General features: G+C 44.2%; 1 protein-coding gene across 1 annotated transcript in view; it reads right to left on the bottom strand.

Moving 5' to 3' along the window:
- The window catches only part of SNPH (syntaphilin), a 30,977-nt gene extending 24,990 nt beyond the window's left edge, over nt 1-5,987 (bottom strand). The window contains 2 exon segments of the mRNA XM_063959132.1: nt 858-945; nt 5,886-5,987. Of these exon segments, the coding sequence (XP_063815202.1) occupies nt 858-945; nt 5,886-5,901 (104 nt within the window). The 5' untranslated portion in view covers nt 5,902-5,987.
- Between the last annotated feature and the right edge of the window lie 6,945 nt (nt 5,988-12,932).

Here is a 12,932-nt window from a genome sequence, read left to right as displayed (position 1 = left end):
GCTTGGTTTACCCTGAAGTAGCCAGTATCACGCAGGGGCTATAGCGGGTCCCCCCAGGAGGAACCCTGTCATTACACTCGCGCTTTTAGCCGCACAGTAAACCGAGGTACCCACCTAGCGGGGCCCCTGGTTGGTACACCCCACCGATGATCACCTTCAGGAAGTGTTGGGGGTGTGCGGCATGCTGCGACAGCCAAGGCGCCATGCCCCGCTGAACAAACAGCCCCTCAGAACGGTGGTCCTGCAGCGGGAAAGCGGCTCTGCACCTCAAGAGGCCGGTGACCGTGTCCCCCCCCCCCAAACTCCCACGGTGCAGGTATGCTGTTGCCCAAACAGCATACCAAAATAAGTAAAACTTTAAAAGAAATTGAAGAAAAACTCTGGAGCTTGCAGAGTGTGCATCCTCTCCTGAGGGCACTTTTTTCTAAACTGAGCTGTGGGAGGAGGCATAGAGGGGAGGAGCCAGCACACCCAGTGTAAGAAATTTAAAGTGCACTGGCTCCTTTGGACCCGTCTATAACCATCGTACTAATTCTGTCCCCAATATCCCTTATGGATGCTAGAGAAAAAGGAGAAAAAGGAGAAAAAGGAGAAAGAGAAGAAAAAGGAGAAAGAGAAGAAAAAGGAGAAAGAGAAGAAAAAGGAGAAAGAGAAGAAAAAGGAGAAAGAGAAGAAAAAGGAGAAAGAGAAGAAGAAAAAGGAGAAAGAAGAAAAAGGAGAAAGAGAAGAAACAGAAGAAGAAGAAAAAAAAGAAACAGAGAGGAAGAAGGGCAGACTACATGGGCCAAGTGGTTCTTATCTGCCATCAAATTCTATGTGAGAGGATGAAGATATAGACAGTAGCTAGCAGGAATTACCTTCGTGAGCCAATAGAAGACCTTCTGCCTCCTGGCACAGACATAGGTGCACTACAGCAGGGGGGCACAAGAGGGCGGCACAGAGCACCTGTTACAGTAATAAAACGTTTTTTTTAGAACATGGGAGTAGTGAAAACAGTAAGTCTGTTCTCAGTGTTAAAATCATTGACGCAGCCAAGCATACAGTAGCATACTCATAACACTGTAAAGTTATAGTTTAGAAGAGAAACAGAAATTGTCCATAATTGTGGATGCATTTCTCTATAGGTAAAAAGAGACAGTGTTCCATGCGCTCATTCCTACCCTAAGCCAGTGGTTCCCAAACTTTTTTGAATTACTGCGCCCTAGAGCATCATAATTTTTTTTCATGCCATCCCTAAGCCAAAAGTTTCTTATTTAAAAATAAATATCAAATTAGGTAAATTGTGCATATATGTCATCATAAGGCTCAGTTATGTGGTGAGGGACAGGATTTGCTTCTGTTTGCCCAGATATTTTATGATTTGAAGCCACCAGCACTGGTTTTGCCTACTACATTGACAATAAATAGTTTCAATTGGTCCTGGACCACCAAGCCATGGCACCCCTGCAAGTGTCCTGAGGTGCCACGGCACTTTAAGCCAAGCATAGAGAAACAAATGAGCTAAACCATATTGAAAATTAAATTGCCCTAAGAAGGGCTGCAAGGAGAATCAGCTGTTTGGTAATGCTCTCCAGAATGGAGCATACCTCTGTAATGGTCCATTCATAAAACATCCAGTTTAGATGGAGTACTAATCTCGGGTAAATATAATTCCTTTTTAATCTTCTATGGCAGCCATTAAAATGGGCGGGGATGTGGTTATCTGACCGGTGCTCGGGATCCCGGTGGTCAGCATGCCGACACTAGGATCCTGAGCACTAGAAATGCCGACACACGGAATACCGACCAACAGGCTCTATTCCCGGTCCATGACATCCATAGAGTGGGAATAGAACCTGCGGCGAGTGCAGTGATCCACTCGCCACTGTGCGTGGCGAGCACAGCGAGCCCGCAAGGGGTGTAGAGTTGCGCTCTCACGGGGTCGTTATGCTGACCACCGGGATCCCAGCAGCCTATAACGCAGCCCCAACACAAATAGGGTATATCCAAGGGCCACAACCAGCGCTGCTGTCTGCATAGTAGGACAGACTGCAACGCTGACAGCATGCTCTGTCTCCCACAACCTCCTGACCACCCGCGGGACAATGCGGTCAGGGAGGTATAGGCTCTAGGCATGCTGTAAACGTGTCCCGGGTCGGATGACCTGGGTAACCCGTTTACATTACACCCTTACCCGGGTCATTCCCGGGTCCAACCCAGGTAGCTACCCGGGTAGAATTCCCGGGTCACTTGACCCAAGTTTTTTCTGAGGGAGCCGTTTCCACTACCAAAAAACCTGGGTCGATGCGTGCCCCTGTGCAAAAAAACAAAGTTTTTTTTTAGCTAGTGGCAAAGGGGTATTAGAGCCTAATTTGTCCCAAAATAGCAAGAACTCCTTCAAATGGGAGATTAGCTAGGCTATTCTCTACGTGCATGTTTTGATGGCCTCTCCCAGACACTGTAGTTGATGCCATGTATCATCAACAAGTGTCTGGGATATTTCTGGTTTTGCTCTTTGCTTAGTAGAGATCTTCTCTAGTAACATGAGATTCCTTCATCAATCCTATAAGGGCTTTATCCATCTCTGCAGGTTGACTTTACCTTAGATAAGTAATTCCCAAACTTGATCGCCAAGGTACCCAGCAGTTAACGTTTTAAGAATATCTACGGCTGAACACAGATGGTTTTAGCAAAATAAATGAGGTACTAATTAATACTGCTTTCAGATCGCAATGCCGGGTCGCACCCGGAATTTGGATATGGGTCCTTCTTGGGTGCGACCCGGCATTGGACCCTTTCACACTGGGTTGCCATCGGGGATCAAGATGGAGGTGGCAGCGGGGGTGGGTGCGGAGGAGGAGTTGGGAGATGAGATCATCTCCACACAACCTCTGCCTATACTGTGAACAGGTCCCATCGACCAGGCAACCCGTTCATACTGCATCTGACCCAGTAAGGGGTCGTCAGAAAGTCCTGCTGTTTGGACTTAGTCGGTCGTGGATGCTCCGTCAATGAACACCTCCCAAGCTTCTTTGGTGGCTGCTCAGTTCTTCAAAATATGACTTGGGTATGTTCAGTCATGCAATTCTGTGAGGGCAGGGGAGAAGAACAAGCGCCATATGGTGTAGTACATTTTATATACGTATTTACTACTCCTATTTATTTAAAATACTACACCATATGGCGCTTGTTCTTCTCCCCTGCCCTTGTGTAGTGTAGTTCACGTCTCAATACATCATTTTATATGTAACATGGTCTATACTTGTTTTCTTTCTATGACACAGAAGTTAGGAAACACAATATATATTATATTCTGTTTCCTGTGGAATACGGCCCTGTGTGTATTGTCTTCAGCAAGCAAGAGCTGGAGAGAAACTTATAGTACTATTAAAATAACAAAAAACTATACAAAAAGACCACTTTTTTATAAACTAAATAGGGCTACTGACTGTATAATATAGTGTACAATTATGTGATCCAGTATCTCAATCAAATAACAGTTTTGGAATGTCTTTTATATGTTACACCCAAAAAGCTCTGTGGTAGCCACTGGTATGTGCTCTGCAGACGCTACTGTCGCCAACATAGAAGTTCTGCAACCGGGGAGCTTTTTAGCACTGCACTGCCGTGCATTCATCACCAGATAGCCCAAACTGACACCATGGGGTAAATTTACTAATATGGGAGATCTATTTAAGATGGGAAGTTGCCCATAGCAACCAATCAGATTCCACTTCTCATTTATCTAGCACCTTCTAGAATATAATACCTGGACACTGATTGGTTGCTATGGGCAACATCCCATCTTAAAGTGAACTCCCATCTTAGTAAATTTACCCCATGTGATGAACACAATTTATAGATTACTGTTCATACACTGAATGTTGCTTCTTTTAGTAGATACTATTTAATAAATATCAAAACAGAATAGAAAACATGTATTATAAAATAATAAACAGAGAGGGACACTTCTCTTATTTGAAAGGGCTACTGGGTTTAAACAGAACATCCCACGAACATACATATAATCTCTAAGATGTCTATTGAGACCCTGGGCAGCAACGCACTCGGGTAACCCCACACCACACTGCCAGCGACGCACTCAGGCACCACACTGCCAGCGACGCACTCAGGCACCACACTGCCAGCGACGCACTCAGGCACCCCACAATATTAATCATACATTTAGGGAGGCTCACTAAGAGCACAGTAACCAGATATTTACTATTTAACTCTACATTAAATTAACACCTATTGCACATTGACTGCTATGCAATTACTATATTTGTTTTATTTTATCAAACCATTTATGTACCTACAGAAAATACAAGCATAAGTAATACACATCATACATAATTAATTAATACACATATGCACTGTAGCAGTTAAACACAAGATTCAATTGAGTCCACACACAAGCTCAACACGAGAGATCAGAGGAGGATGAGGTCATACAATGACATGGGCATCCTGCTGCCACTCATTCCACAGGGTTGCTATAGTAACAGGGATGATGCTCAATTAGGATTCCAAGCTGTCAAATACAGCCTTTTTCAATCTCTCCACCCACTACTAGCTGGAAGCAACCTAGAGATTCCACAGTAAGGCTGCGTCAGCACAGGCATGCCATGTCTCACTACCAAAATCATCCTGCAACTGGCATGTCCACAACTAATTAGCACAGTTTTTAAAATATCTTAAAATGACGTGTCCCCATTTAGGATATCCAGAATATCACCTATTACAAGCAAACTTTATACTGTTAGGCACCATAATAATGCACAGAAATTACATTGTACTTTCCTTGGTTCCTGAATCTCACCAAGTCATTTCATCCTAAATGACAGCATCCACCGTGCATATAACATTCCACCAGTCTAGAACAGTGCATGCATATGTTCTGCATTCTCAAACAGCCTATCACACCCTCATGCTACACAGCTCTCTTAAGCAGATTTGCAGTGTTTTGGACCCAAGAGATCCACCCACACATTAAACCATCCATTTCACACGCTGAGCATTGAAACTGAACAGATGCCCCAACCCTGCGGCCGTCACAGTGGATTCTGGCAGTGGCATTGCCGCAGTTCTGTGACCTTCACAAGAACAGCACAAACAGCAACACTAGAACCCCAAAGGGATTACAGCAAATGGCAGAGTGTATGCTAGGAGATAACACACAGGAGATAAACAGCTACAGGACAATTTTATGGCTAGATTCAAAGGTTACACTGCTAAATGTTTCAGAATATGTGATTGCCAGACAGTGCACACTGTTATATTAGTGTAACCGCTCTAGGCCAGTACTTACCTTAATGCACATCAAATAACTTACATGTAATAAAACAAAATGCCCTAAACACGCCTAAAAACAAGACTGATATTACTTAGAGGGGTCAGAGCAGGATGCAAACTGCCTGGTCAGAGATTTGAGCAGTCACAGAATCACATGAGCCTAATAAGTGAGCACCCCTCAGTCAGGTAAACATATTGACAAGGACAGAACGCCCCTATCCTCACATGGTGCTGCACCAGGAGATCTGTGATACAAGAGGTACCACATCCACGCCTCCTAACCCTTAGGAATACACACATCTTCTAAACACAGTGGCCAATATATAAAACATCTGGAACTCTTCTTGACAGGCCAGATAGAAAACACACTGATCATGACAGCACAGTTTGCTTTATCCCTGCAGCTCACTCCCTCGCACACATATATAACGCTGCACACACTATGCACACAGCTGCTGCTGCACACACCTACACATCTCCCCAGAGACGTGTGCACACTGCATCCCACAGCCCTCCATGCAAGTACGCCCCCTCCCCGCTAACGCTGCCACACTCTGCCCCCGCAGCATCGATCCCATCCCAGCGTGCGGCCCTAGCACGGGCGGTGTCACCTGCGGGACTCTGCATGATGCTGCCGCAGCTCCGGCCGGCGGAGGAGAAGTGCGGGGAGGGGAGGTGCGGGGGGACACAAGGGGTGGAGACACACTGACTCATCTCACTTTCACTTAAAGTGGCAGCAGCTCATCCATCCAGTAGGCAAAGTGTAGCAATAGATAGCATGTGTGTGACGGTATATATAAATATACATCCATGTGCACCAGGGAGTATACCATGTACTGGCCTTGCATGCTGGGGCTTGCTTCTTCACAACAGCTCAGGACCACATGTTGCTTATGCGTGGTCTAATTTCATTTGCATAATGACACCTGAACACTAGTATGTAATGATAGGGTTAGCAAGCAGTTTTACTCATAAAGTGTTAATATTTTGGGAATGTCGTAGTATCCTGCGGAATGTGACACTTATAGTGGACGAAGATAAAATACACACAGTTACATCTCTGGCAGCACTGCATGGCAAATATTTTGGCAATTATACTGAATTATGGCCCTCATTCCGAGTTGGTCGCTCGCAAGCGGATTTTAGCAGATTTGCTCATGCTAAGCCGCCGCCTACTGGGAGTGAATCTTAGCATCTTAAAAATGCGAACGATGTATTCGCAATATTGCGATTACACACCTCGTAGCAGTTTCTGAGTAGCTCCAGACTTACTCGGCATCTGTGATCATTTCACTGCTTGTCGTTCCTGGTTTGACGTCACAAACACACCCAGCGTTCGCCCAGACACTCCTCCGTTTCTCCGGCCACTCCTGCGTTTTTTCCGGAAACGGTAGCGTTTTTTCCCACACGCCCATAAAACGGCCTGTTTCCGCCCAGTTACACCCATTTCCTGTCAATCACATTACGATAGCCAGAACGATGAAAAAGCCGTGAGTAAAATTACTAAGTGCGTAGCAAATTTACTTGGCGCAGTCGCAGTGCGAACATTGCGCATGCGCATTAAGCGGAAAATCGCTGCGATGCGAAGATTTTTACCGAGCGAACAACTCGGAATGAGGGCCTATACTCGTTATACTGAACGAGGCTGAAGTTAGCTTCTTATTCGGCCAGCTTCTTATTCACTACTTATTCGGAAATTATTATATTAAAATAAATTAAATAATAATAGATCACTAAGTTAACATTGCATAAACTTCAAATAGTGTCCCTTACACCAATTTACATTACATTTTGCATTAAACAAAGATGATTTAGGCATGAAAATGGTGGTAAAGCGGGCACAGACACCAGATTTCATCATTTTGAATAAGAAGCTGCAGTTGTGCAAGGGTTAAACAGCATTGGTCAAAAGATTTGACACTTGAAACTCACACAGGGTGGTCACTTACATATCACCCACTTGCAAGTTTCCTTGACCAACAAGCATTTGGGCATCAAAACGGTGGTAAAGCGGGCACAGACACCAGATTTCATCATTTTGAATAAGAAGCTGCAGTTGTGCAAGGGTTAAACAGCATTAGTCAAAAGATTTGACACTTGAAACTCACACAGGGTGGTTACTTACATATCACCCACTTGCAAGTTACCTTGACCAACAAGCATTTGGGCATGAAAATGGTGGTAAAGCGGGCACAGACACCAGATTTCATCATTTTGAATAAGAAGCTGTAGTTGTGCAAGGGTTGAACAGCGCTGGTCAAAAGATTTGACACTTGAAACCCACACAGGGTGGTCACTTACATATCACCCACTTGCAATTTGCCTTGACTAACAAGCATTTGGGCATGAAAATGGTGGTAAAGCGGGCACAGACACCAGATTTCATAATTTTGAATAAGAAGCTGTAGTTGTGCAAGGGTTAAACAACGTTGGTTAAAAGATTTGACACTTGAAACCAAGACAGGGTGGTCACTTACATATCACCCACCTGCAATTTGCCTTGACCAACAAGTATTTGGGCATGAAAATGGTGGTAAAGCGGGCACAGACACCAGATTTCACCATTTTGAATAAGAAGCTGTAGTTGTGCAAGGGTTAAACAGCGTTGGTCAAAAGATTTGACACTTGAAACCCACACAGGGTGGTCACTTACATATCACCCACCTGCAATTTGCCTTGACCAACAAGCATTTGGGCATGAAAATGGTGGTAAAGCGGGCACAGACACCAGATTTCATAATTTTGAATAAGAAGCTGTAAAGCTGTAATTGTGCAAGGGTTAAACAGCGTTGGTCAAAAGAATTGACACTTGAAACTCACACAGGGTGGTCACTTACATATCACCCACTTGCAAGTTGCCTTGACCAACAAGCATTTGGGCATCAAAATGGTGGTAAAGCGGGCACAGACACCAGATTTCATCATTTTGTATAAGAAGCTGTAGTTGTGCAAGGGTTAAACAGCGTTGGTCAAAAGATTTGACACTTGAAACCCACACAGGGTGGTCACTTACATATCACCCACCTGCAATTTGCCTTGACCAACAAGCATTTGGGCATGAAAATGGTGGTAAAGCGGGCACAGACACCAGATTTCATAATTTTGAATAAGAAGCTGTAGTTGTGCAAGGGTTAAAAAGCATTGGTCAGGCTTCCGCTTCCGGTTGCATGCAGAGCACAGCGTGATCGTGCCCCTCCGCACAGTACCCGACTTTATATAATATTTAACGGCTACTGCAGCCTCCACAGCCTCGATTCCCGACCTTCTCACATTGCTCCCCCTCCGATGGAGAAATATCTGGCTTCACCGCCTGCCGCAAAGCACCCGTCGAGCCGTCAGGAGAAGCGCCGCGCGGACCCCACAATGGCGCCGGACGCTGAAACGGCTCACAGCATCCCGGCCTCAAAGAAAGCTGCAGCAGAAGCAGCAGAGGATGCAAATTCTCCTCAGGTACGTCGTCCGCCAGACTCCCCAGCGACTTACCAGGACATAGTGGACGCTATTAAAAGCACTATGACCCCATTGCTAACACAGGCAGTAGCGGACATTACACAACAGTTACACCACTTGCAGGGAAGAGTCACTGACACAGAACACCGTGTAGCTTCGGTTTGCCACGACATGTCAGAGGCACAGAGAGCTATTTTGAAACTACAGAAGGAAAACCATCAACTGTGGAATAAAGTAGACGATATAGAAAATCGTTCCAGAAGATCAAATATTAGAGTGGTAGGAATACCGGAATCCGTAAAAGGCCCAGCTCTGCTCTCTTTTGTATCATCCACACTTCCTCAGATACTAAAAATCGAGTCAGAATGCAAAGACCTAATAATTGAGAGGGTGCACAGAGTCGGTCCTATTCCTAAGCCACATGAAAAGAGACCGCGTGTAGTAATCTTTAAATGCCTTAACTATCTTCATAAGGTAGCCATTTGGAAGGCCTCTCGTCAAATACAAAACCTTTCATGGGAAGGCAAACGCATACACCTATTTCAAGACTTCTCAGTAGAGCTCACGAGAGCTAGAAAAGCCTTTACTCCAATTTGCTCTGAATTGGCCTCAGCTAAACAGAAATTTGCCCTCATGTACCCAGCACGTTTGCGCATATTCTTCTCAGACAAACATTATGACTTTAACACACCGGAAGATGCACAAGCATTTTTGAAAGAGGAGCAGCAGTTTCAAGCCGACGATATATCAGACGTACCAACTACCCCCAATGTCTCCCACTGATGACCCACTTCATGGTATATATATATGCCAAGTTATTTACCGTGACATAGCCTCTTCCTTAAAAAGGGCTACTCCTTCCCTATTTCAGCTATGCGGTTCTGCATAGGATGTTCATTTAGTGATATTATACCCCCGACCTCTTCCACAAAACATTCAACCTACTCTGGCGGCTAATATCACCTATTATCACCTCATCGGCCTCCCTATTGGTGATAGCCCCACGACAATATTCTTACAGAAGGAACAATTATTACACTCCCCTGATGGCTTACGCAAGAGGTCTCGCAATTTTGATGTTTATAAGGGTACTGATGCACCTGTTATGCTCCGTTAAGATATTATGTTAAACTCAAACACCATGTTTAGTGTTTTGCTCTTATATTTCTTTTTCTCCTATTTGCGGAAGTATCATGCACTAACGCATGCAGATACGGCTGTAAATATGAGGTTCACAACTCTGATATGCCTATATCTCTCTCTATTTCTCTTGTCTTGTCACCCCCACCCCTCGTGTTTTTTCCCTTATGTTCCATCTCCCACTACAGGTCTGGCAGCGAGCTCCTCAGGATGTCCCTCTGTTCAGAATTTTCAACATGCCGCGAGCTGATGTAACTACACTACGGGTTGGCTCTCTGAATGCTGGGGGTTTCGGCACTCCGGCCAAGCGACGCAAGGTATTAATATATTTAAACAGACAAAAACTGGATATTGCTTTTGTCCAGGAGACACACCTTACACCCCCGGAAACACTCAAACTACAAATGCTTAACTGGCGCCTGGTAGCCTCTTCTTCCTACAACTCAAAATCCAGAGGAGTAGCTATTTTGGTTTCTAAATCACTCCCACTAGAAATTATATCATCTGATTGTGACCCAGAGGGCAGATATGTCATTGCCTCCATAAAATTATACTCCACCACCTATACCCTATGCTCACTCTATGCCCCCAACTCCTACTCTAAAGCTTTCTTTCAACTCATAATACGTAAATTATTACCCTTTTCTTCTAATAATCTCATTCTGGGCGGAGATCTCAATTTGACCTCACACCCACATTTGGACAGATCCCAACCTAGAAGATCCCATTACACATTACCAAAACTAGGTATCCCCACGATCCTGTCGACCCTACAATTGATCGATGTTTGGAGAGCCCTACACCCCACAGACAGAGGTTATACATGTTTATCTTCCGCACACCATTCCTTATCCCGGATAGATTACGTTACCCTCTCTAATAACCTATTCTCCCAAGTCCTGGACTCAGGTATAGAACCAATCATCTTATCAGACCATGCATTGGTTTGGCTCACAGTTAAAACTCAAAATGAGAGATCTACACATAAGACCTGGAGATTCCCGGCACACCTCTCTAAAATCCCTAGATTTATTAACCATATAGCACAATCTTGGGACGATTATCACGAAAACAACAAACAACACCTGGCCACTAATCCGCCATTATACTGGATGTCAGCAAAGGCAGTCCTGAGGGGCTCGATCCTAAACTTTGAATATAAGGAAAAGAAGAACAGTTCAAAATCTTATCTCCTACTTCAACAATCCCTCACAGAAGCCTACTCAAATTATAGCTCACAATCCACCCCTGCCAACAAGTCTATTTACATAGCAGCTAAAACAAAATTTGAGGAAACCCTCCAAACCCTATCAGACAAATCACAATTCTACTCTAACTACCGCTTTCATAGATATGGAAACAAAACTAGTAAGTTATTGACCAACATCCTTAACGGGACTAGACCCCCTATGACAGTACACCCCTTACTACAATCAGACGGAACTCACACTACATCCAACAAACAGATCTCCCAAAACATGCAACAATACTACACAGACATATATTCACATCCTCAGACACCCTCGAATTCTGACCCTCTCAGAACTACCCCACCTAATAATTCCCCCCAACCCTTATGGGACACACTTTCATACCCCCAAGCTCCCAAAGACTCTTATAATTTGCTAACTCAACCGATTACTCTAAATGAAGTCAATCAGGCCATTAAAGACTTGAAGTCAGCAAAAGCACCAGGACCAGATGGCTTCAGTGGAGATTTTTATAAAATGTTTGACAAACGTATAGCCCCTATTTTAGTATCAGTCTATAACTTTATTCTCTCCAACGAAACCCTCCCCCCCCACTTTAATTCGGCAGTTATCAAACTAATTCTCAAACCAGGTAGAGATCCTGCAATATCGGCTTCATACAGACCCATCTCCTTATTAAATTCTGACTACAAACTCCTTACCAAAATTCTAGCATCCCGCCTCAACCCCATCCTCCCCTCGATAATACACCATGACCAAACAGGATTCATCAAGGGCAGGCATTCACTTACAAATATTCGTAAGGTATTGGCAGCAATTCACACAGGTAGTGAGGGAACAGGAGGGACCAGTGGAAAAGCAATTTTATCAATTGACGCAGAAAAAGCATTTGACTTAGTACACTGGCCCCACTTGTTCTCCACTATGGAGAGATTTGGTCTTCCGCCCACTTTTATCTCCTTTATTAGAACACTATACACAATGTCATCCTCCCAAATCTCATGCAATGGATTTCTGTCCCCCCCCTTCCCTATTCAGAAGGGTACACGGCAAGGATGCCCTCTGTCCCCACTCCTATTTGACATAGCTATCGAACCCTTAGCTATCGCCCTTAGAAATGCATTAGACTTTACTGGCATTAATGTTTCCTCACTGGAATTAAAAGTGTCTCTCTTTGCAGACGACATGTTACTATTCATTTCTGACCCAGTTAAATCCCTTCCAGTGATATTAGAGATAATATCATCTTTTAGCTTGATTGCGGGTTATAAAATCAATGTTGCTAAGTCTGAAATCCTCCCCGTATCTAGGCAATCCCCTGATTTCCAATCCTTACCGTTAATGTCCCAGTTCCGCATAAAAACCTCTCAGATCAAGTACTTAGGTGTACAGATCACAAACAATCCCCACTCCTTATACTCAGCTAACTTCCCTCCACTTCTTACAAAAATCTACTCCCAACTAGATGGGTGGTCAAAACTCCCGCTGTCACTACTAGGCAGAGCAGCAATATTAAAATCTATAATTTTCCCAAAAGTATACTACCCCTTACAATTATTACCGTGTGTCATATCCAAACAAGACCTTAGCACCCTCGAAAAAAGAATTTCTCAGTTCTTATGGCAGGGCAAACGCCCTAGATTAGCCCTAAAAAAGCTATACAAACCAAAGTCAAACGGTGGTCTCAGCATTCCAAATTTTGCATTATACTCTATCACGACTCAATTCAGGATAATGGCGGATTGGCTTATGGAAACCTCAAAGTTCACTGATAAGGCACTTGAACAATGCCTATTTTACCCATTCTCCCCAGGAGCCTTATTACACGCCCCTCTCCATCTAATACCCCCTCACATC

Source organism: Pseudophryne corroboree, chromosome 3, assembly GCF_028390025.1.
Source record: "Pseudophryne corroboree isolate aPseCor3 chromosome 3, aPseCor3.hap2, whole genome shotgun sequence".
In the NCBI taxonomy this organism is placed as follows: Eukaryota; Metazoa; Chordata; class Amphibia; order Anura; family Myobatrachidae; genus Pseudophryne; species Pseudophryne corroboree.
Note: the sequence above shows the minus strand (reverse complement) of the source record. Positions and strands in the feature narration are given on the sequence as shown.